The sequence below is a fragment of the Mercenaria mercenaria genome, chromosome 18 (genome assembly GCF_021730395.1).
Source record: "Mercenaria mercenaria strain notata chromosome 18, MADL_Memer_1, whole genome shotgun sequence".
NCBI lineage: Eukaryota > Metazoa > Mollusca > Bivalvia > Venerida > Veneridae > Mercenaria > Mercenaria mercenaria.
Window position 1 is genome coordinate 50,896,149 of NC_069378.1, and position 26,281 is coordinate 50,922,429.

General features: G+C 35.8%; 1 protein-coding gene across 1 annotated transcript in view; it reads left to right on the top strand.

The window, feature by feature from the left end:
* The window catches only part of LOC128550475 (pleckstrin homology domain-containing family A member 8-like), a 31,286-nt gene extending 5,495 nt beyond the window's left edge, over positions 1-25,791 (top strand). The window contains exons 2-12 of the mRNA XM_053529627.1: positions 2,591-2,707; positions 4,007-4,156; positions 5,143-5,267; positions 7,456-7,632; positions 9,210-9,244; positions 9,815-10,300; positions 15,381-15,466; positions 16,360-16,418; positions 16,863-16,993; positions 17,644-17,776; positions 18,418-25,791. Of these exons, the coding sequence (XP_053385602.1) occupies positions 2,591-2,707; positions 4,007-4,156; positions 5,143-5,267; positions 7,456-7,632; positions 9,210-9,244; positions 9,815-10,300; positions 15,381-15,466; positions 16,360-16,418; positions 16,863-16,993; positions 17,644-17,776; positions 18,418-18,615 (1,697 nt within the window). The 3' untranslated portion in view covers positions 18,616-25,791. The remainder of the gene's footprint in view (positions 1-2,590; positions 2,708-4,006; positions 4,157-5,142; positions 5,268-7,455; positions 7,633-9,209; positions 9,245-9,814; positions 10,301-15,380; positions 15,467-16,359; positions 16,419-16,862; positions 16,994-17,643; positions 17,777-18,417) is intronic.
* Positions 25,792-26,281: the final 490 nt, after the last annotated feature.

Here is a 26,281-nt window from a genome sequence, read left to right on the forward strand (position 1 = left end):
GTCAAAAACTAGGTCAGTAGGTCAAATAATAGAAAAACCTTGTGACCTCTCTAGAGGCCATATTTTTCATGGGATCTGTATGAAAGTTGGTCTGAATGTTCATCTTGATGATATCTAGGTCATGTTCGAAAGTGGTTCACGTGCCCTCAAAAACTAGGTCAGTAGGTCAAATAATAGAAAAACCTTGTGACCTCTCTAAAGGCCATATTTTTCATGGGATCTGTATGAAAGTTGGTCTGAATGTTCATCTTGATGATATCTAGGTCAAGTCTAAAAATAGAAAAACCTTGTGACCTCTCTAGAGGCCATACTTGTGAATGGATCTCCATAAAAATTGGTCAGAATGTTCATCTTGATGATATCTAGGTCAAGTTCGAAAGTGGGTCATGTGCCATCAAAAAGTAGGTCAGTAGGTCAAATAATGAAAATTCGTTGTGACCTCTCTAGAGGCCATATTTTTCATGGGATCTGTATGAAAGTTGGTCTGAATGTTTATCTTGATGATATATAGGTCAAGTTTGAAACTGGGTCAACTGCGATCAAAAACTAGGTCAGTAGGTCTTGAAATAGAAGAACCTTGTGACCTCTCTAGAGGCCATACCCTTGAATGGATCTTCATGAAAATTGGTCAGAATGTTCACCTTGATGATATCTAGGCCAAGTTTGAAACTGGGTCATGTTCCTTAAAAAACTAGGTCAGTAGGTCAAATAATAGAAAAACCTTGTGACCTCTCTAGAGGCCATACTTTTCATGGGATCTGTATGAAAGTTGGTCTGAGTGTTCACCTTGATGATATCTAGGTCAAGTTTGAAACTGGGTCAACTGCGGTCAAAAACTAGGTCAGTAGATCTAAAATTAGAAAAATCTTTTTGACCTCTCTAGAGGCCATATTTTTCAATGGATCTTCATGAAAATTGATCTGAATGTTCACCTTGATGATATCTGGGTCAGTTTCGAAACTGGGTCACGTGCGGTCAAAAACTAGGCCAGTAGGTATAAAAATAGAAAAACCTTGTGACCTCTCTAGAGGCCATATTTTTCATGAGATCTTCATGAAAATTAGTGAGAATGTTCACCTTGATGATATCTAGGTAAAATTGAAAACAGGGTCACGTACCTTCGAAAACTAGGTCAATAGGTCAAATAATAGAAAAATCTTGTGACCTCTCTAGAGACCATATTTTTCAATGGATCTTCATGAAAATTTGTCAGAATTTTTATCTTGATAATATCTAGGTCAAGTTCAGAACTGGGTCACATGAGCTCAAAAACTAGGTCACTATGTCAAATAATAGAAAAAACGACGTCATACTCAAAACTGGGTCATGTGGGAAGAGGTGAGCGATTCAGGACCATCATGGTCCTCTTGTTTTAAAGTGGTGTCGATATAAAATATCAACTTCCAGTGCGTAGTAAACAATAAAAATGTCGCTTTCTAAGGATGTAAAAAGTGAACAAATGCTCTAGCTATTCCTCAAACCAACAAAAATGTTCCCAAAACATTTTGTACCACCCAGTAAGTATGTTGTAAAACTGATTTTTGTGTTTTTCACATTTACAAACTAAAACAGTAAAATTAATCCTTGTCAATTTCAAATTTTACCATTTTTTACTCCTTCGCAAAAAAATTATGATGAGTAAAAATTAATAGGCAAAAAAAAATATCTGGAGCCCTGGTATATGGGTGTTGATTTCGCCTGTGTCTTGGCGGAAAACTCAAATGACAAGCAAAATCAATTCATAAAATTTAAAGTATAGAATATTTTTAATCAAACTTTGACCCTATTATTTCTATAATATTTCCGCGCGCTGCCATTAATATATCATTTAAGATTATCCTGACTCAAAATGGCGGATCGATAACACAAAATAATTGGGCAGGCATGAAAAAATCACGCTATCTTTTAAGTGAAATAAGTAAGGTTACAACATATTTTATGCATATCCTAACATACATTTGATGCCTCTTAAAAACTTCCGTAACCCTAGCCTATCCTCACAGGGTTGTCTAGGAATACGGAACTTCCGTAATCCTAGAATCGGAGGGTAGGATTACGATACGGTAATTGTAGCCACTGCCTAAAGAAATTAATATCATTGTTATTTCTACTTGTGATTTTGTAGTTTGTTGTAATTTTCTAGACTAAGGTGTTAGTGTTGTTTGTTCAAAAGCAGTAGCAACTGCAGTTGTGCTAAATACATTTATGGGATTGAAGACAGATTTTGGAAACAAAAATTAACAAATTCTCTTCAGCAAAATTTAAATTAACAACCCTGCTAAATTTCTAAAATGGACTGGATTGAATATGGGCAGAAACTATTCTTAAAATTCAAAGTAAAATCAAAGGGGTGTTCACTGACAATTTATGACTGAATAGCAAATAGGACAGGCCATGATCAGTTTGCATGGATGTACAGGCTTATCGTGGTCTGCACTGGCTTTAAATGCAAAATTACATACCTTTGGCAGGCGGAAGGTTAAGTAACAATATTCAGGAGGAGGTGACCAATATGGATAACCAGTATCTTGTATAAACCTTAGATCTATACACATTCATATTCAGAAGTTTGTATTCATACTCATTCTAGGTTGGCAAGAAAGGTGGTTTGTATTGGACAATGGAATTCTTTCATACTACAAGTCACAAGATGATGTTAACTCAGGGTGTAAGGGTTCCGTTAAGATGTCAGTCTGTGATATTTCAGGTAACATTTTTCTCTTATATGATACAATAAGGTGTGGCAGACCTTTATTAGTAGGACTGGGATGATTACTCGGTTAATCGGATCCGATTCGATTACTAGGTGAAACCGGTTTCAATTTTGCAAAACCGCTAATCGCTCTAAAACAATAAAGATCACAATTTGTACTTTATCTTTATACATTTCTTTGACTAGCACATAGCCCTGCGGTATATTTTTGCTAAAACACATTGAACATAGTCAATTTGCCTGTCATGTATTAATTATCACATTGTTTGCAAAGGATAAAGTTTTTAAGGTCCAAATGTAATCTGAGCTGCTGGAAGTACCTTGATACTGTCGTCAGGAAAGAAAGCAGCATTTTCAATATGGCGGCCGATTAACCGGTTCGATTCGATTTCATACAAAAGATTAACCGGTTTCAAAATTTTGAAATCGTCCCAGCCCTATTTATTAGTCTTCCCAGACAGCCTGTCCACAGAGTCACATACCACAGCCATTAATAATTGGCATAATTGAGGTACTTTGTCCTTCAGTTAAGTGGCTAGTATTCATAAATTTCAGTTAATTATGCCACTCTTGAATTTTGGATTGCATTTGAAGAGGTACTCATTATTTTGCTGTTGGTATACTTGATTCACAAAATTAATGGATAATTAGAAACTGGCCATGAGAAACAATTTTTTCTCCATAAATCAGCATTGATTTTTAATAGAATGAGGATGAGAATGATTTTGATTGCTTAGAGCATTTTACTTACACTTATGATAAGTTAAAGTATCTTGCAGATAGGTTTGTTTTGGCGTATGTTCTCTGTGACTATTTGATAAACGACATTGTGTCTAAAATCATTAGTCCTCCACCTCTGATTCATGTGGGGAAGTTGGCAGTTACTTGCGGAGAACAGGTTTGTACTGGTACAGAATTCAGGAACACTGGTTAGGTTAACTGCCCGCCATTACATGACTGAAATACTGTTGAAAAATGGCGTTAAACCCAAAACAAACAAAGGTTTGTTTTGGGTTTTAAAATACATTTCATCTGTAGAAAATTTTGATTGGGAAAGCAAATTGGGAAGATTTTAATTGGTAAGAACATTTCACAGACAAATTTGATTGGCAGAGGCTATTTGCCAGGATTTTGCTGATTAGCTGAAACCTTTAAACATAAACGAGTGTTGAAAAGAAATTAGAAATTGTAAGAAATACTGCATAATGTTCCAGAAACTCAACCAGGGAACCATGGTAGGCCGCTCACATATTGAAGTACAAGAAAATCAACAGTTTTAATGTTTATTTCCAGTCCATACATCAGACAATACAAGGCTGGACCTAATCATCCCTGGTGAACAACATTTCTATGTGAAGGCCCCTAATGCACAGGAAAGACAAGAGTGGCTGGTGGCCCTGGGAAGTTCAAAAGCATCAAAGGGCAAACTGAATGAAGATCCAGGTAGGTTTAGACATTAGTTTTCTAGTAGTGCACTGAGTTTTTTTTCAAAATATTTTTTTTAATCTGGTTGGTTTATGATACATTATAGGAATATTATTCAGCATGTGAAGTTGTTCACCTACAAACTGATTATCTTGGCAACCATATGAAAATGAAATCAGATGATATAAAAATAATCTTAGGGAGTCATAAATTACATCACAAACCAGATATTAAATTTACACTTCAAAATGGAAAAATAATTCCATTTAATTATCCATTATTGTAACTTAGCAGAGTTTAATAAAGTACGTTGTATATAAATAAATAGAGTATGTAGTATAGATATTATTAAGGTTTTGGTGCCATTTTTAGCTCGACTATTCGAAGAATAGGGGAGCTGTCCTACTCGCCCCGGCGTGAGTGTTAGTGTTAGCTTGAGCGTCACACAAATGTTAAAGTTTGTGTACCACCCCAAATATTCTCAAAGTCTGTTGAGATATTGCTTTCATATTTTACATACTTGTTTACCATCATAACCCTAGTCTGTAAAAAGGAGGAGGCAACTCAATCAAGCATTTTGACTGAATTATGGCCCCTTTTCGACTTAGAATAAATGTTAAAGTTTGCGTACCACCCCAAATATTTTCAAAGTCCATTGAGATATTGCTTTCATATTTTGCATACTTGTTTACCATCATGACCCCAGTCTGTAAAAAGGAGGAGGCAACTCTATCAAGCATTTTGACTGAACTATGGCCCCTTTTCGACTTAGAATATGCTTATTGTAATGTTAAAGTTTTACTCATAGCTTATATTATACTAACAAGCACTGAGAATAGTCGAGCGTGCTGTCCACTGACAGCTCTTGTTATTGTCCTTGTACCCTGATGAAATGTAAATTTTTTAGCTCCTTTTGTAAATAGAAATTTTCACGTGGAACTAAATATTTCAGAACATAAAATGCTTTGGTAAAGAACTTGTAATTATCATGTAAAATTTTTCAGAACTTGTAACACAAGATCTGCTGAAAACAAAACGTTCAGAATTACGGCTGTACTGTGATCTACTTGTGCAACAAATTCACTCTGTCAAAATGGCGGCAACACAAAAAGATGGTCCAGATATAGAGGTAAATTTTATATGTCAGTAGAATAATTTCAAGAGGATATAGCCTGAGTGAGTTATTCTGCAGCGTATAGTTGATTTTTAGTGTACCAGTTTAAGTAAAAACACAATTTTGCTATACATTATATTGATTCTTACATGGTCTTTATCTAAAACAGAAAATAAGATATAGTACTGGTTCGAGTCGTAAATTCGGCCTCTTTTTGCGGTTCTTCATAAATATTTCTTTCGTTTTACAACTGATTTGTACAAAATTTCTACCATATGTGCTTTGATACAAGCAAAATTGATTGTTACCATTAACAGCCGTTTACAGTATAGTAAACAATGCAACCGCGCTAAAAATAACAGACAGGTTTAGCATCCACATTATACCTTCTAGAGGTTGTAAATATTCGGCCACTTTTTAAACATAAAGTTGGTTGTATTTTCAACATTTTGTTGGAAGTAAATTGATGCAACAGCCAAAATTGTTCTTTTATCAACCAACTGCAATCAATTTTCAACAGCGTACCTCGTGGGAAATATTTGCCAACAGAGATTTAAAAAGCGCCTGTCATTTTTCTCACACTGGCATGACGTAGTTGAATTTTTACGTCACTGTAAGTGTTTTATTACACATTCTAGCAAAAAACTGCTGTTCTTGTTATTTTCGGGGTTGTTTTAACAAGAGAGAAAACGTGTGTTAACAGAAAGATTCTCGCGCTCACGTGCTGTTATAACACCTTTTTATATATGCAGGTCCGTTGCAAAGCGTAAACGTATAAGGGCCCAATATGGATAATTCAAAAGGAATTGACGTCAACGTGAAACAACGTAGATTTTACCGCACATTTCATGGAAAAACAAAGATGTTGAGGGGCAATACATTCATTTACTCGGTTTTTACGCGTTTTATGCTAGTTAGCGCATGTTTTTATGTTTATAAATTTGAATTAACCCTTGCCGGGCCTTAGCATAATCAAGTGCATGCGATGACGTCACGCCATCCGCGAGACAAAATATTTACTATTTAGAGTACGCAACTTTAGGTAAGGATAACTTTTTTTCTACTCACCTCAACTTGTTGTTTTTTGCCGACTGTTGCCTACGCATGCGCTTGTGATGACACAGATGCATTCTCAAGCATCTGGCTCCAAAATAAGTTTTAAAGTGGGTGGCCGAATATTTACGACCTGGCCGAATTTACGACTCGAACCAGTAATGCTTGTTTTAGCTCACCAGTCACAAAGTGACAAGGTGAGCTTTTGTGATCGTGCGGCGTCTGTCGTCCGTCCGTCCGTGTGTCCGTAAACTTTTGCTTGTGACCACTCTAGAGGTCACATTTTTCATGTGATCTTTATGAAAGTTGGTCAGAATGTTTATCTTAATGATATCTAGGTCAAGTTTGAAACTGGATCACCTGCGGTCAAAAACTAGGTCAGTAGGTCCAAAAATAGAAAAACTTTGTGACCTCCCTAGAGGCCATATTTTTCAATGGATCTTCATGAAAATTGGTCAGAATGTTTACCTTGATGATATCTAGGTCAAGTTTGAAACTGGGTCACTTGCGGTCAAAAAGTAGGTCAGTAGGTCAAATAATATAAAAACCTTGTGACCTCTCTAGAGGCCATATTTTTCATGGGACCTGTATGAAAGTTGGTCTGAATATTCATCTTGATAATATCTAGGTCAAGTTTGAAACTGGGTCACGTTCGGTCAAAAACTAGGTCATTAGGTCTAAAAATAGAAAAACCTTGTGACCTCTCTAGAGGCCATATTTTTCAATGGATCTTCATGAAAATTAGTCAGAATGTTCACCTTGATGATATCTAGGTCAAGATCGAAACTGGGTCATGTGCGGTCAAAAACTAGGTCATTAGGTCTAAAAATAGAAAAATCTTGTGACCTCTCTAGAGGCCATATTTTTCATGAGATCTTCATGAAAATTGGTGAGAATGTTCACCTTGATGATATCTAAGTCAAGTTCAAAACTGGGTCACATGAGCTCAAAAACTAGGTTACTATGTCAAATAATAGAAAAAGCGATATCATACTCAAAACTGGGTCATGTTGGGACAGGTGAGCAATTCAGGACCATCATGGTCCTCTTGTTTTTGGTTGTAACAAAAACATTGATGTCATCACCTGTTAGAATATTAGTTATTAAACAGGAACAGTTTTGAATTATGTGTTATTGTTTGCATGTTCAGAAATTAGACCAAGCAACGTCCTTGATAAGTCCAACTTGCGACACATTTATTCGCACTATGGAGGAATGCATGCAGCTGATCCAATCGTCATTACCGTATGAAGGAACCCGTTCTCCAAATACTCCAATTACAGATGCTGCACTCCCTCCTTCTCCTTTAAAACTGCCAAATAAAAAGGTAAGTTTGATGTATATTGTACGTTTTGTGAGCTCTGGACAGTCTCATGGGATAACTGTGAATTAATTTTATTTCTTTTGTAGAAAAATTTGAGGTTTTGATTACATTACCTGTATTGTAGGGACAGGAATAAGTGCATTTCAAATATGTTAAAGGTCATAGGGATTTTTCAGACTGACATTTTACCTAAATCACAGCAGATAATACTTGTGGTGTATCTCCTCATCCCCAAATTTTAAAGGCACTGACCTTGAGTAAAGATTGTACGACAAGAAAAAAAGAAAAAGAAAATTTTTAGACATTTGGAAACTATGACTCTATTTCTTAAGGAGGTTTGAAACTAAGTTACTGACAGATTTCTGATATATGTTGTGAAAACCCATGAGAGTTAGTTGTTTTTCCTATTTTTCCATTCAAAATTGAAAATGTGTGAAATGGGGTGTCCAAGGTAAACTGCCTTAATTATAAATTTTTATATTTAATGATCATTAACTTAAAATACGTAGTCCTCTGTGGTGTATTGATCAAGAACGAGGGATAGTATTTATTGCCGCGGAGAGCCTGGTACGATTCCCAAATTGGGCAATTTTTTTTCTTGATATGACTTTTATAGGCCTGTTTGAAAAATGGGTTGTATTATGGTTATATGCCCGTTTGAAAAATGGGACGTATTATGGGAACGCCCCAGGCGGGAGGTCTGGCAGAGTGCACAAACTTTATCTTCTTTATCCGTGGAGATATTTTGATGTAACTTGGCAAAATGTTCAACATCATGAGGAGTGTCATGCACAAGAACCAGGTCCCTAGGTCTAAGGTCAAAGTCACATTTATAGGTCAAAGGTCAAATTCAAGAATGACTGTCCGAATTAATTTTTCTTCTTGCATGGAGGGATTTTGATATAACTCGGCACAAATGTTCACCACCATGAGACGGAGTGTCATGTGCAAGAAACAGGTCCCTAGTTTAAGATTCCTCCCTTTGTTGTTACTATAAATAACTTGTATTGTAACTTTTTTATAATTGACTGTAGGGAGAGACCAAGGCCACTTTCCGGTGGTACAACAAAGATGTTACTTTCAAATTTTAGGTGTGTTATAAGGTGTCTCTACCTGGTAAAGAATTTTTTGTAGACTTCTAATATGAAGAAACTTCAATTTTAAAGAAATATCATTTTTAGCCAAGATCTTGAGTCCAGTCCCTTTAAAGTAAATTTCCCAAAATGAATTATTTTCCTTTTTTATGAAAACTTAAACATGTGAAACACAAGGCAATGTGCTATATTGAGTCATTATTGATCAAATTTGTTAAAATAACTGGCACCTTTTATTAAGAATTAATTCTTGATCTGATTCAGTAGATCAGGTGGCAAGGTGATCAGGTGGCAAGGTAAGAAATGGACAAAGACTAGAGTATTTGCAGGTTTTTTTTCCATCAGTGTACAAAACTTTTATTAATTGCAGTCGGGAAAAGTATAGGTATCATAGCTACATTTTAGTGTTTTGCACATGTTTTTAGCAAAATGAAAATTTAAACCACTGATACATGTACCTAAACTCTGTTACTCATCTTATTTCAGAACAGACATTTTCACAGACAGAATTCCAGTGATAGGTACGTGACATAGACTTATACCACTTTTGGTTTCAAATCCTACATGAGTTGTAGAATAGTTTAACTTTTACCTTGTTAAATTTCTAAAATGGATTGGCTCATCATTCAGTATGGCAGTAGCATTTATTATTCGAAGGAGTATTCACTGAAAATTTACTAACTGAATAGCGAACAGTGCAGACTATGATCAACCAGTACAGATGTGCAGGTTGATCTTGGTCTGCACTGGTCGCAAAGGCAAAATCACTTGCCGCGAGCAGGCTAAAGTTTAATGCAAGGAAGATGTCTAGCTTGTTTGTGGAAGATCATTGGTTCTACCCAGATGCCAATCCTTGCCCGATGTAACGTCCAGGAGGTCATAAGGTGTCTTTTTGGCTATAAGTTGACATTATGAAAGATAGTTTGAAAATTTAAAAAAGATTCTGCAACAACCCTTGGAGACCTATAGAATGATTTATAATTTGCCTGAGGCTTGCAAATAAAGCCACATTTCATGAAACTCCTTTATTGGATGAAACAAGTTTTATTTCAGTTTTTTGCAAACAATAAATAATGATATCTTGTTTACAGAACTTCAGTCCATAGTCATTCTAGATCTCCATCCACATCAAGTGTTGATGCTACTCCACCTACCCGACAAAACTCCAGAAATCGGACAGAATCAGATGCATCACTTTCTGATGTCACAGCAAAAGATCATACTTTGGTGGAAAATATACCAAACAGTGCATTAAATAGTCAAAATGCAGGAAGAACTTTGAGTCATGGCTTGGACAGAGAGGGCATAGTGCAATCAAATTCGACTGGTTTTATACCATCTATCCATAAACTTCATAACATAAGTGAAATTGGTGCAATGAATCCTGGTGAAAATTTAAACAACAGTGCAGTAACCAGTCATACTGGGCTAAAAATAGAATTGACTGGTTCAGTGTCAAGGAGAAACAATTCAGAGACTGGTTATCATTCAAATGATGAGGTATCAAGTGAAGGAGATGTGTTTTTAGATCCAGTAGAACCAAGGGTGCCCACCTTTTTCACAGTGATGGGAACAAGGTTAGTAGTTTCTCCTTTTTAGCTCCACTATTCTGAGAATAGGGGTCTATTCTACTTGCCCCGGCGTCGGCGTGACCTTTCTTGGTTAAAGTTTTTCGGCAGCCTTTGTTTTTCTGTCATATCTTTGTTACTATTGTGTATTTTTTACTGCAACTTCACATAAACATTGTCCAGCATACAAACAAAGTATGTGCAGGGGCTGGGCCCATTATACATAAGGTCAAGGTCACCAAGGTGTTATACTTAAGTGATTTGTAAGGTTAAAGTTTTTCGGCAACCTTTGCAATTTCTGACATATCTTACAATTGCTTATATCTTACTGTAAGTTCACATAAACATTGTCTAGCCTACAAAGCATGTGCAGAGGCTGGGCCCATTATACCCAAGGTCAAGGTTACCAAGGTGTTATACTTTGGTTATTTTTAAGGTTAAATTTTTTCGGCAACCTTTGCTTTTTTGTCATACCTTTGTTATTATTGCGTATATCTTACTGTTACTTCACATAAACATTGTCCAGCATACAAACAAACTATGGGCAGGGGCTGGACCCATTATACATAAGGTCAAGGTCACCAAGTTGTTATACTTAGGTTATTTGTAAGGTTAAATTTTTTGGAAAGCTTATAGACATATCTTTTATGGTTATATGATTATATGGATTATGGTATATGATTATAGACATATCTTTGGTAATTTAAAAGATAATTACTTGAAATTAAAAATGTTTTTTTTATAATTATCATCTGCATGTGTGGTTTTAATCCCCATAACTCTTATTGTATTTTAGACAGAATTATGCCCCTTTCATACTTAATGTTTTTTGCAGTCTTCGCTTTCTGGATATAACTTTAGAACAAACTGAACAATATAAGATAAAGACTTGAAACTTAAACTGCATCTTTATCATCATCATCTGCATGTGTGGTAACAATCCCCATAATTCTGATTTGTATTTTTGACCAAATTATGCCCCTTTCATACTTAAATTTGTTGACAAACTTTGTTTTCTGGGCACAACTTTGGTATTATATCAGATAATGACTTGAAACTCAAAATATATCTTTACCATCATCATCTGCATGTGAGGTAACAATCCCAATAACTCTAATTTGTGTTCTTGACAGAATTATGCCCCTTGGCGTATCTACCTTTTAAAAGTAGAGGTCTCTTATTGAGACATTATTCATTTTACTGTCAAATCGCCGAATAGTGGAGCACGCTGTTGTTATTAGCTCACCTGTCACAAAGTGACAAGGTGAGCTTTTGTGATCGCGCAGCATCCGTCGTGCGTGCGTGCGTGCGTGCGTAAACTTTTGCTTGTGACCACTCTAGAGGACACAGTTTTCATGGGATCTTTTTGAAAATTAATCAGAATGTTCACCTTGATGATATCTAGGTCAAGTTCGAAACTGGGTCATGTGCGGTCAAAAACTAGGTCAGTAGGTCTAAAAATAGAAAAACCTTGTGACCTCTCGAGAGGCCATATTTTTCACAAGATCTTCATAAAAATTGGTCAGAATGTTCATCTTGATGATATCTAGGTCAAGTTTGAAACTGGGTCATGTCCAGTCCAAAACTAGGTCAGTAGGTGTAATAATAGAAGAACCTTGTGACCTCTGTAGAGGCCGTATTTTTCATGGGATCTGCATGAAAATTGGTCAGAATGTTCATCTTGATGCTATCTAGGTCAGGTTCGAAACTGGGTCAACTGCGGTCAAAAACTAGGTCAGTAGGTCTAAAAATAGAAAAACCTTGTGACCTCTCTAGAGGCCATATTTTTCACAAGATCTTCATGAAAATTGATCAGAGTGTTCATCTTGATGAAGTCTAGTTAAAATTTGAAACTGGGTCACGTTCAGTCCAAAACTAGGTCAGTAGGTCAAATAATAGAAAATTATTTGTGACCTCTGTAGAGGCCGTATTTTTCATGGGATCTGCATGAAAATTGGTCAGAATGTTCATCTTGATGATATCTAGGTCAAGTTCGAAACTGGGTCAACTGCAGTCCAAAACTAGGTCAGTAGGTCTAAAAATAGAAAATCCTTGTGACCTCCCTGGAGGCCATATTTTTCAATGTATCTTCATGAAAATTGGTCAGAATGTTCACCTTGATGATATCTAAGTCAAGTTTGAAACTGGTTCATGTGCGGTCTAAAAGTAGGTCATTACGTCAAATAATACAAAAACCTTGTCACCTCTCTAGAGGTCATATTTTTCATGGGATCTGCATGAAAATTGGTCAGAATGTTCATTTTGATGATATCTAGGTCAAGTTTGAAACTAGGTCACGTGCGGTCCAAAACTAGGTTATTAGGTCAAATAATAGAAAAACCTTGTGACCTCTCTGGAGGTCATATTTTTCATGGGATCTGTATGAAAATTGGTCAGAATGTTCATCTTGATGATATGTAGGTCAAGTTCGAAACTGGGTCACATGCGGTCAAAAACTAGGTCAGTATGTCAAATAATAGAAAAACCTTGTGACCACTCTAGAGGCCATATTTTTCATGGAATCTGTATGAAAGTTGGTCTGAATGTTCATCTTGATGATATCTAGGTCAGTTTTGAAACCGGGTCAACTGCGGTCAAAAACTAGGTCATTAGGTCTAAACATAGAAAAACCTTTTGACCTCTCTAGAGGCCATATTTTTCAATGGATCTTCATGAAAATTGGTGAGAGTGTTCACCTTGATGATATCTAGGTCAAGTTTGAAACTGGGTCACGTGCGGTCAAAAAGTAGGTCAGTAGGTCTAAAAATAGAAAAACCTTGCGACCTCTCTGAAGGCCATATTTTTCATGAGATCGTCATGAAAATTGGTGAGAATGTTCACCTTGATGATATCTAGGTTAAGTACAAAACTGGGTCACATGCCTTCAAAAACTAGGTCATTATTTGACCTTCTTGTCCTTAAGTGCAATGATAACAGGTGAGCGATATAGGGCCATTTTGGCCCTCTTGTTTTCATACTTCATATTTTGAAGCCAGTAGGTTAAAGGTCAAGGTCGCAGTGACCCAGAACAGTTAAACGGTTTCCGGATGATAACGCTTGCGCCTAGTATAATGAAAGTTGATAATGAGGTTGATCATGACCAGCAGATGACCCCTATTGATTTTTAGATCAGTAGGTCAAAGGTCAAGGTCACAGCGACCTGGTACAGTTGAACGATTTCTGGATGATAATTCAAGAACTCTTAGGTCTAGGATCGTGAAAGTTGATAGGGACGTTGGCCATGACTAGTAGATGACTCCTATTGATTTTGAGGTCAGTAGGTCATAGGTCAAGGTCAGAGTGACTCGAAATAGTTATACTGTTTCTGGACAAGAACTTGAGAATGCATTGGCCTTGGATCACGAAACTTGATAGGGAGGACCAGCAGATGACCCCTATTGATTTTTAGTTCAGTAAGTCAAAGGTCAAGGTCAAAGTGTCCCAGAACTGTTAAACCGTTTCAGGACGATAACTTGAGAACGCTTGGCTTAAGATCATCAAACTTAATAGGGAGATTGATCATGACCAACAGATGACCCTTATTGATTTTGAGATCAGTTGGTTAAAGGTCAAGGTCACATTGACCCAGAATAGAGAACTTTTGTGTATATTGACCAAATAATTTCTGTTCCTTGTGCAATTACTGAATGCATCAAGGGGGGCATTTTGTGTTCTACGAGCTCTTGTTAAAATAATTATCTTTCTCAACAAAACCAATCTCTGGGTCATTATATTACTGGAAAATTCAGATACAGTCGAGTCCACTTAATACGAACTCGCTTGATACGAATTTTCGGATTAAACGAACAAAGTCCGAATTCCCCTGCCGAGTCCTTCTATTTTCTTTGTAAAATTATTTCGGTAATAGCGAACTCGCTTGATACGAATAATCGGTAGATACGAACACATTTTGGAAGTCCCAATAAGCTTAAATATTATACTTTTCCATCTTTTGATACGAATTAATTTTAGATGTCGGGGCTGATATAAAATGTGTTGAAAATAATAATATGGCCAAGCTTGTGCCGCTTGGTAATTGGACAATGGAGTAGTTCACACCTATTCACAAACAAACACTCGGTTGTGTATCATGTCAATATAAAATAATTTAATCAATTAACAGGTCAAGATTTGTAAGAGGTGTAAATAATTGTATACACATTATTGACGTTCTAGTGTCGATACAGGTAGGCTGTGTCTTCCAAAATATACAAACTTTTATACCTCTTAGAATGCTTGTTATATAGTACAAGCTTTAATGTTGGCGGTGGATATAATTTGGCGCTCTTGACCTCGACCGCACATTAAAATTTAAATTAATACAGTTTTACCTGTTTAAAAATTCTTGAGTAATTTCAGTGTTATCTGAATGAATTAACTTAATCAGTTTAAAACTATTAACTACTTTCATGTATCATAATATTGGAATCTATTCACCGATGATACCGGTGATACTGCCCAAATTGCTCGGACAAATTATCTGGTCATACATTCATTAATACGAATTTCGTTTGATACGAACATATTTCTTAGGTCCGAATGAGTTCGTATAAAGCGCGTTTGACTGTAGTTCAGAAAATAGGCCCTAAAAAAAAAGAGTAATGTTTTGTACAGTATATAATTGTCTTACGGTACGCATCAGCACTTGTTAATATTGCATTAAAGGGTGGATCTAGTGGGCACAGCTTGTGCATTTAAAATTCAGTGAGCTCACATTCTTGAAAAGACTAAAATTGAGGCATCAGTAATTGTTAGTCAAAATTTTTGGCTCTCTATCCTCGCAAAGCTTGATATCAATAATATTTAGAGTTTTTGAAAAGGAGACACTGGAACGACTGTCAAAAATTTATCATCTTTGTCAAATTACTTTCTTTAGAAATTTGCAGAGGACATTGTGTCAGATACTCATACTAAAACTATATCAAATAATGTCAGGTTGCACCATTGGATGGCTCCAGGATAATCAGTTTCATGACCCCTTTCTTTCAGTTAACAGAATTTCACAGCAGCTTTTATGAGAATGGCCCTCAAAATGTTGGTCAGGGGAGGTAATTTTGCTATGTGAAAAGCATTGTTATTTCTATTTCAGTTTTATGGATCTAAAGATAGCAGATGATGCTGGTATACCAGTGGAACCTTTCCTCGACTCGTGTAAAAACATGCTGCCTATTTTTGGTAAGAGTCATATTGCCTGATCCTTATTTCTTGGCCCTCCCACTTGGTAGCTCTAAAGCGAGAGCTCAGATCTATGGATTGCGAGGTCATGAGTTTGATCCCCAGGTGTGGCGTAATGATATTATGCTCTTTGTGACGATTTCATAAAACACATTGTGTCTGAAATCATATGTCCTCCACCTGATGCATGTGGGGAAGTTGGCAGTTACTTGTGGATAACACAGGTTTTTACTGGTACAGAATCCAGGAAGACTGGTTAGATTAAATGTCCACTGTTACATAACTGAAATACTGTTTAAAAATGGCGACAAACAAAGAAATTAATTTCTTGAAAGTACTTAAGAAACTTATATGATGTGATGCTTTAAACTTTAGGCTGCCAGTAATCACATCTACATTTGATTTGGCAAAGTTATGACTTACGTTTACTTAGTAATACGCAGAAATGTTGGCATCCATGTATTGATGTTGTGTGTCACACAGTGATAACGCAAATACGGATGTCATGGTCACTTTCTTGTCAGCATTTTTAGAGCCCCCTTTTATGAAGAATGTTTAATTAGCAAATACTGGTTTAAAAAGATTCACGAGTTTTAACATGTAAAGCATGGTTAATTCTTTTGTAAATAATATAGAAATGAATTTTAAGAATTAAAGAAATAAGGGTCAAATAGATATCTGAAGTATAATTTACTTTACTATTTTGTTTTTTGTTGAAAAGGGAAAAGAATGCCCGTCACTTCAAGATTTGTTAATAACATCTCATTATTATGCAAATTCTGATCATTCTTTCACTGTTATTAAAATCAACTAATGACACAGTATTTAAAGTTATCAATATGTTTTCTTTATAATTTAGCGAACTAGTAAGTTTTAGTATGGCTTTCTTTCAGATAAATTGAATTCCACAGCATTTGCTCCAGTGAAAATGGATTTCCAAGGAAATATTAGAGTAAGTTTAGTTCAGATTTCATTTTCTGTTAGAATGGATAAATCTGCAATGTATGGTAAATTTTTAGTAGAAAATGAATTATAAGTTTCCTGTGTTAAAGACACTACAAGTTTGCATTTTTAGAATAGCTTTTTTTTGCTTGACGTGTAGAATTCTTTTATGTGAGGAATCCATCCAGCTAGCTCTACCCAAGTGCCAGCCCATGTCTTAATGCCTGGAGGGGCACCTAAGATCATGCTCAACCATAAAAAAAAAAGTCGCCATGTGATCTAGATTGTGTTGTTGTGGATGTAAAGCCAACAAAAAACAAAACAGGAAATAAATATTGGAGCGGTCAAGTCCCAATTTCTTATGATGTGGAGTATTCATGATATGAACTAGACAATTTTTTTCTTAAATTGCCTCCGGACTGGAAGTGCTCAGTTCTATGTTTTCTCGTTACAGAAAGTACGCACTAAGTATTCGGTCCATCCGGAGGAGTTTACGACTTTACAAAGCATAATACATCATGAGATTAGTAAAAAGCAGCAACATCTGGCTTCCTCAGCAACCATGGCCTTGCTTTGGATGAAAAGGTTTGTCATTGTTTTTCCTCATTGTTGTTGAATAAGATTTGAATCAAACATGCAGAACAGTCTTAACAGAGGTTGTACTATATACTTATTAAACAATAATGTCAGATCTAAACTAAAGTGATTATTTGCACGACTAAACCTATGTTGCATGAGTGCATAGTCCTGAGTGTGTGTTGTTGAGTTAGGAGTGCTAGTGACCATGTAAGGAACATCATTGCCATTTAATTATCTGTTTCTTAATATATACATGTACGTAAACACAGTAAGGATTACTTGGTTGCTTGTTTCAGTTAATCATAAGAAATTGACTTTTGCGAATTTTTTTCGCAACGGCACAGGGTAAAAAGACATAAAAGATGATGTTTCTCATCAGTGGCAGGCCAATAATGGTTATAATGCCTGAATCTGGTTATAATGCCTGCTTCAAGCTTTAATATGGCCTGGGTAACAGGATTTTGTCCTATGCAGTTTTGTTACTATTTATAGTAAACTAATGCATAATGTATTTTTATATACGTAATTTAAGTTATGTGCTGATTGTCAGCATTTCTTAAGAGAAGAAAACATCTTAAGTTTATCAAACACTTTTTTTTTCAGTTGTGATACAGCAGTATATAAGTATTTTGTACATAAGTTGTTTCTTATTTCAGAAGTTTAGAATTTATTGCTGGATTTCTGGCAGAAATTAAGAAAGGGGAGGAGAATTTAGGTGTAGCAGCATCAAATGCATATGCTGCATCGTTAAAACCTTTCCACGGCTGGGTAGTGAGGGGAGTTTTTGCGGTAAGTTTATTAAGTGTAATTTGTAAACTTGTTGTGCAGTTCATGGCTTTCGTGGTTAAGGTCACCAGTTCCAAATTGTGGATTGATTTCAAATAGTTTGCCTTACACGAAATTTGAGCCTCTTCTTGGTATTAATATACATGTATAATTCTAAGTCAGTGTTTTACCAGTATATCTGCAGGCATTAAAAGGTACTTAAAATATAAAATATGAAACTGGAAAATAATTCTATAGAAATAGCTGGAAAAAAACTGGAAGTTCATTGTGGTATGCCTGACAACATAATCCATCCACACAAGTTAACATGGTCACATAGTTGGACCCTTACCAGTTGATAAAAAAGCAAGCAAGTAATTTTTGTGCATTTTTGCTGGCCAGGCTGTAATTCTAATGAAGCTGCAGAAAAGAAGTGTTTGTGCCTTCTGTACTGAATGTTTGTTGTTTGTGCCATCGAGCATATCAATTTGCAGTCGTAATTTATTGTACAGCTGTATTAAATGTCACTCTGTATACGTTTAAAACACTGTCAGTGCCTTAGTTTGCTTCTTTGCGCAAACAGAAGGTATAATGTGATATTCAGAATTATTCAATTATAAAAAATCACCACCATACCATTTAACAACTTCTGTTTATATTTGCAGGTAGCTGTAAAAGCTCTACCATACCGTAGCACATTCCTGTCACTACTGAATCCTAATGAGGGGGATGTTGATGAGCAGGCCTATATATCCAGCCTTATGACTGACATTGATGCATTCTGCTGTGCATCGGATGTTGTTGTGAAAATTCTAGATGACTTTTTCACTGCAAATAATATAAATATAGATGAACAAATTTAATATATTTATACATGTTGTAAAGCAACGTTTTATTACAAATGTTTAATTACATTTATGGGCCTTAAGCATATTGCTATATTTCTAGGTGTATTGTTTGTTAATAGGCAAAACTGTCAAGGTTTGAAACCAAATTTTGACCAGGAGCGGTGGTCTAGTGGATAAGGTGTCGGCCGCTCAATCCAGGGGTCGTGGGTTCGAGCCCCATTGGGGTCACGACCATGACTTCTCATATGACACCAGTACTGGTTTTTCCAGGAAGCGGACTCGAGAGTGGTTCCAATAAGCTTGAAGCTTTCATCACAATCGAGCTAAAACAAATTAGTATAAACTAAATTTTGACCACACTCTAAGCATGGTTCAGGAAAGATAACTTTTGTTTAAGTTTTGTAGTAAATTGGGCATAGCCAAAATATTTATGATTGGAATCGAAAAAAGTTTTCTTGTTAGTTTTGTTTTAAAACTAAGACCCTAAATTGCCAGTATTTAAAACCGAGACGTAATACTTGGAACAAAAATACTGTCAAAATCCTTTCCAGGTTGGCTATTTGAAAACACAACTTTCTAAGATAAGTAAGTGTATTAAGGTAATCTTTTAGTCTGTGACGTGTACATTTTTGAAAATGGTATGTACAAAAAAAAAATAATTCTGAATTCTAAAAGTGCCTGTCAAACTGGCCTATAAGTCGCCTCACGTAAAATATTAACAATGAATCCCAGATATACATGATAAAAGAATATTATAATGAACAAATATTTTTCATTAAAAGTGCTTTAACTTAATAAGTTATTTCTGTGTTGTGCAAAACCAAAATTTAGAACCAAAAAATTGAAAAATCATTCTGAAATTCTTTTGCAAGTTAGCAAAGTCTTGTCCGTAATGGTCTAATCTAAATATGGTCTTATCACAGTTAACTCATTGTATATGAATAGGAGACTCTTTGCTAGTTTAAGTTGTAGATTGAAATATCTGGCATGAGGGAAAATAGGTGGTAACCATGCCCTGCAGTGTTGTGGCAGAACAGTTACTTGAGAGCCCGATATTTTCATCCACACCTACAATCAGAGATAGATTCTTTCTTTTTTTTTTGCATACCACACTATCTTTATTTTTTTTATTTTATTTTATTTTTTAGCTCACCTGAGCACGAAGTGCTCAAGGTGAACATTTGTGATCGCCCTGTGTCCGTCGTCTGTCCGTCATCAACAGTTTGACAATTTTGGCCTAATCTTACTAATCTTAATGAAACTTGGTCAGAATGTTACCCTCAATAAAATCTTGGACGAGTTCGATATTGGGTCATCTGGGTCAAAAACTAGGTCACCAGGTCAAATCAAAGGAAGAGCATGTTAACACTCTAGAGGTCACAATTTTGGCCCAATCTTAATGAAACTTGGTCAGAATGTTACCCTCAATAAAATCTTGGACGAGATCAATATTGGGTCATCTGGGGTCAAAAACTAGGTCACCAGGTCAAATCAAAGGAAAAGCTTGATAACACTCTAGAGGTCACAATTTTGGCCCAATCTTAATGAAAATTGGTCAGAATGTTACCCTCAATAAAATCTTGGACGATTCCAATATTTTATAATCTGGGATCAAAAGCTAGGTCACCAGGTCAAATCAAAGGAAAAGCTTATTAACACTGTAGAGGCCACATTTATGACTGTATCTTCATGAAACTTGGTCAAAATGTTAATCATGATGATCTCAAGGTCAGTTTAGAATCTGGGTCATGTAGGGTCAAAAACTAGGTCACCAGGTCAAATTGAAGGAAAAGCTAGTTAACACTCTAGAGGCCACATTTATGACCATATCTTAATGAAACTTGGTCAGAATGTTAATCTTGATGATCTGTAGGTCAAGTTCAAATTTGGGTCAGGTGGAGTCAAAAACTAGGTCACTGGGTCAAATCAAAGGAAAAGCTTGTTAACACTCTAGAGGCCACATTTATGACTGTATCTTCATGAAACTTAGTCAGAATGTTAATCTTGATGATCTTAGGTCAAGTTCGAATCTGGGTCATGTGGGGTCAAAAACTTGGTCAAGAGACCACATTTATGACCATATCTTAATGAAACTATCTTGATGATCTTAAGGTCAATAGGTCAGGTGAGCGATACAGGGCCTTCATGGCCGTCTTGTTTTGGTTTAACGTTGCACCAACACAATTATAGGTCATATGGCAACTTTCCGGCTTTTGATGGTGAAGGAAGACCCCAGGTGCCCCTCTGTGCATTATTTCATCACGAGTGAGCACCGGGGTAGAACCATCGACCTTCAGTAAGCCAGCTGGATGGTTCCTCACATGAAGAATTCAACGCCCGGAGTGAGGCTCAAACGCACATCAATGAGGGGCAAATGATTTGAAGTCAGCAACTTTAACCACTCGGCCACGGAGGCCCCTCTATCTTTATTGTAGTAGCATATGGATTTACACATCCATTCCTTAACTGCAGCATGCATATCACCTTAAATCTTGGGGGTGTAAGACAAGTTTTCTAGCACTGGCAGAAATAAAGAAAAATCCTGTATGGCATGCAAGTATTGTAGTTCATTTCAACAAGTATTGGACAGAATTGGCATTCAGATATTACAAATGTCTGTTGTTAACTTCAGGTCTGAATTTCATAGGCAGATACTTTGAATGAGAGTTTATACCATTTTGTTACATGTTTTAAAGGTTATGGACTAAGTCCAAATTATACATGTCAAATTTTAATGCGCTTGAATTTTGTTATGTAAACTTTTATTTTGTGGAGCAGTTTGCAACCATTCCATGTTGTACAGTATTTATGTAATTTGTGAATGTTTTTATTTATTTAATAATTTATTATTGTTTTTGTTTCATTGAGCTGGCTTTATTAGGAATACCCTTCTTTGTTAAAGATGTGTCTTTAATTTGAAATCCATTTTATTAGTTATGTTTTTTGTTTTTTGTTGGATGATAATTTATTGGGCAAATTATTTCAGATTGAAATAGTTAAGATGAAAATGCATACCATTGTTGTTAATAACATATTTTTGAATGGATTATGGAAACTGAAATATAGTTTGGTCAAACCACATATAGGTGGTCAGAAAAAGAACCTTATCGTTAGGGTTCAATGGGTCAAAGGTCAAGATTACAGTCACCTTTAGACCGAAAATGGTTTCTGATCAATAGCTGTAAAATGATTGAGCCTACAGAAGTTGCACTGTGTAGGATGGTAGTTTGTGATCAGTTAGTGGCTCAGGTTAATTTGAAAGCAATAGGTCAGAGGTCATGGTCGTCATATTATTAACCTTGTGAGTGAAAATGGTTTTCAGTCAATCACTGTATAACTCTTATACCTTCAGTTGCCAGACTTCACAGAGTGATTGCATTATTGTGTTCAGTAGACGACCCTTTTGATCCCTTGGTCATTATTTCAAAGATCAAGGTCATTAGGTCTAAGGTCAAGGTCATGGCATTCTTAACCCTTACCCCGCTAAATGTCTGTAATGAAATTGTCCATCTTTCAAATTGACAGTACCATTAACTGTTTAAAGGGGTGCTTACCAAAACGATACTGCCAGAATGGTGAACAGTGCAGATCATGATCAGACTGCATGGACGTGGAGTCTGATCATGATCTACACTGGTCGTAAAGGCAGAATCAATCATGTCCAGCATGTTAAGGGTTAATACTGAAAGTGACCTTCCAAGTTACTTCCAACAGGCCATGATGTATGGCATAATTGACACATTGTGTTTTGTTTAGCATAAATTGTTTAGAAGATTGTTTATCTTGGATTTTGTTTACATCTGCTTTTTTCGCCATTTCACCTCGGTATTATAAACATGGGCTTACTTTAAATATTTCTTCCAAGCTTTCAGTCATATGATACAGGCCTAAAATACATTCTCCAGGTTTGTTTTAATTGTGTAACTTTTTTTTTGGTATAGTTTTAGGAAGTCACAGTCAGAGTAATGAACTGTTTCATATTTACTGTTTGTTCCATCTTTTACATTGCAGGGCTTTTCCTTGATTTTTTTAGCTCACCTGTCACAAAATGACAAGGTGAGCTTTTGTGATCGCGCGGCGTCCGTCCGTGTGTCCGTGTGTCCGTGCGTGCGTCTGTAAACTTTTGCTTGTGACCACTCTAGAGGTCACATTTTTCATGGGATCTTTATGAAAATTGGTCAGAATGTTCACCTTGATGATATCTAGGTCAGGTTCGAAACTGGGTCACGTGCCATCAAAAACTAGGTCAGTAGGTCTAAAAATAGAAAAACCTTGTGACTTCTCTAGAGGCCATATATTTCACAAGATCTTCATGAAAATTGGTCAAAATGTTCACCTTGATGATATCTAGGTCAAGTTCGAAACTGGGTCACGTGGGGTCAAAAACTAGGTCAGTAGGTCTAAAAATAGAAAAACCTTGTGACCTCTCTAGAGGCCATATTTTTCATGAGATCTTCATGAATATTGGTCAGAATGTTCACCTTGATGATATCTAGGTCAAGTTCGAAACTGGGTCACGTGGGGTCAAAAACTAGGTCAGTAGGTCTAAAAATAGAAAAACCTTGTGACCTCTCTAGAGGCCATATTTTTCATGAGATCTTCATGAATATTGGTCAGAATGTTCACCTTGATGATATCTAGGTCAAGTTTGAAACTGGGTCACGTGGGGTCAAAAACTGGGTCATTAGGTCTAAAAATAGAAAAACATTGTGACCTCTCTAGAGGCCATATTTCTCAATGGATCTTCATGAAAATTGGTCAGAATGTTCAGCTTGATGATATCTAGGTCAAGTTCGAAACTGGGTCACGTGGGGTCAAAAACTAGGTCAGTAGGTCTAAAAATAGAAAAACCTTGTGACCTCTCTAGAGGCCATATTTCTCAATGGATCTTCATGAAAATTGGTCAGAATGTTCACCTTGATGATATCTAGGTCAAGTTCGAAACTGGGTCACGTGCGGTCAAAAACTAGGTCAGTAGGTCTAAAAAAAGAAAAACCTTGTGACCTCTCTAGAGGCCATATTTCTCAATGGATCTTCATGAAAATTGGTCAGAATGTTCACCTTGATGATATCTAGGTCAAGTTCGAAACTGGGTCACGTGCGGTCAAAACTAGGTCAGTAGGTCTAAAAATAGAAAAACCTTGTGACCTCTCTAGAGGCCATATTTTTCAATGGATCTTCATGAAAATTGGTCAGAATGTTAACCTTGATGATATCTAGATCAAGTTCGAAACTGGGTCATGTGGGTTTAAAAAACTAGGTCAGTAGATCTAAAAATAGAAAAACCTTGTGACCTCTCTAGAGGCCATATTTTTCATGAGATCTTCATGAATATTGGTCAGAAGGTTCATCTTGATGATATCTAGGTCAGGTTTGAAACTGGGTCACGTGGGGTCAAAAATTAGGTCAGTAGGTCTAAAAATAGAAAAACCTTGTGACCTCTCTAGAGGCCATATTTCTCTATGGATCTTCATGAAAATTGGTGAGACTGTTCAGCTTGATGATATCTAGGTCAGGTTCGTAACTGGGTCATGTGCCGTCAAAAACTAGGTCATTAGGTCGAAAAATAGAAAAACCTTGTGACCTCTCTAGAGGCCATATTTTTTCACGAGATCTTCATGAAAATTGGTGAGAATGTTCACCTTGATGATATCTAGGTCAAGTTTAAAAGTGGGTCACGTGCCTTCAAAAACTAGGTCATTAGGTCAAATAATAGAAAAACCTTGTGACCTCTCTAGAGGCCATATTTTTCAATGGATCTTCATGAAAATTGGTCAGAATTTTTTATCTTGATGATATCTATGTCACATGTGCTGAAAAACTAGGTCACTTTGTCAAATAATAGAAATAACGACGTCATACTCAGTTCAACACTGGGTCATGTGGGGATAGGTGAGCGATTCAGGACCATCATGGTCCTCTTGTTTTATATAACATATTACCATTGATAGTATACAACATTATCAAGAACTCCAAGAGGGGTAATACGTTTTGATTAATTTTTCAAAATATCTTCATTAGTTTCAAATTTATAGTAAAAAAAAAAACAACATGGATCAGTTTTTGCCTTCAGATATGAGTAGATAATAAAATTTTCAGGATGTTATAGGTAGCATAAAATCAACATAATTATCCATTTTGAAAATTTAGAATAAAGTTTCAAAAAATATTTTTTTGAATTTGTTTGTCCGCTTTTTACACTGGGAGGAATACATTGATGGCAGCAATTTTGACATTTATTGTTGAATGTATCTTTAGTAATTAAGGTGATTTGTGTTCAGTTTATATCTGGATATTGCAAACTAAAGCCACAATTCACATAAAACTATAAGAATTAGATGGTCATTTCCCTGAATAGTACTCTTTGCTTATACAAATACATGCACTAGAGTAGAGCTGTGGTAGATAAAAGTTGATTTTCCATTGATGAAACATATCTATAATAGATTGTTCTTGATTATAGAAAGCTATTCACAGATGTTTGAAATAAAATTGAAATTTTAAAATATTTTTAAGAAGGTTATATATAAAATATATTATAATTATGAGTTCTTTTGTCAGTAGAATAAATGTCATGACTTTTTTATTTGTATATATTTGATAAAAGGTTTTTACTTTCGATCTTGTTTTTGTTAAGATATTCCTGGGATTGTATCGATATAATGCCAGGATATGCATTGTATGTCAGTTTGTGAGAAAGCAGAGGTATTGAAAATCTTCGCTTCGCTTGTAAAAATATTGCTTTAAAAATAATTCATCCATTTTGGAAGCTGTAAATGTTGCATGAACAGATTTACATGTGGTTTGTCAGCAACAGTACTGTAAAAGCATATATTTTCGTTCGGTCAGAATTTCACGAAATTGAAATTTTGAGTATCTTCGTGAGGTTTAATATTCACGGAATTGTAAAAATACTAATAGTATACTTAAATTTGAATTATACTAATGGTGAATATTTATGTGAGGATTAATTTTCGCGACATGTAGTGCCTCCGAAATTTAGTGAAAATTAAGCCCTTGCGAAAATTTCTGCTTTGACAGTACACAAAAGTCAGTAAGAGTCCTTGTTATTTATTCACGAAAAGGGTGAAAACATTAGTTATATTTTTGTTAATGTGTTTACATTTTCACTGTTGTTGATTTATTCTTAAGATTATGTACACGATGGGAACTCAAAATAAAAGAGAGAAACTAAAATTGATGTTATTTTTTCTGTTTGAAAATTTGTCATAGCATTGTATAGGAAGTGTCTAGCTGTCCGGTATTTTGAATAAAATAAAGTTAACATGCAGTTGATTAGTCAGTTCCGGATCACTAAGGGCTATATTTTTTTTGAGCTTCGAAAATACATTTCTAAAACACATTTTTTTTCACAGTGAGAAAGGAAAATCCCAGTATGCTTCAACATTTGAACTAGAGAGGAATACTCTAAAGATGTAACTCTTAACTTGAAAACCAAGAAACACCTAATTAACCTAGTAGTACCACTTCTCAAGTCCAAGGCCATCAGAGGCCATGATCAAAATTACTGCATCACACATGCCTGAACAATAATCTGCCAGAACAGCTTCTTCCCTGCTGCTGCTGACCAGACCACCCCAGTTTCCAGCTAGACTTCTTGATGTTGTGTCAGAGTGTTTTGAAATTTAGACTGTATCATGGAGGATGTTTTATTTGGGAG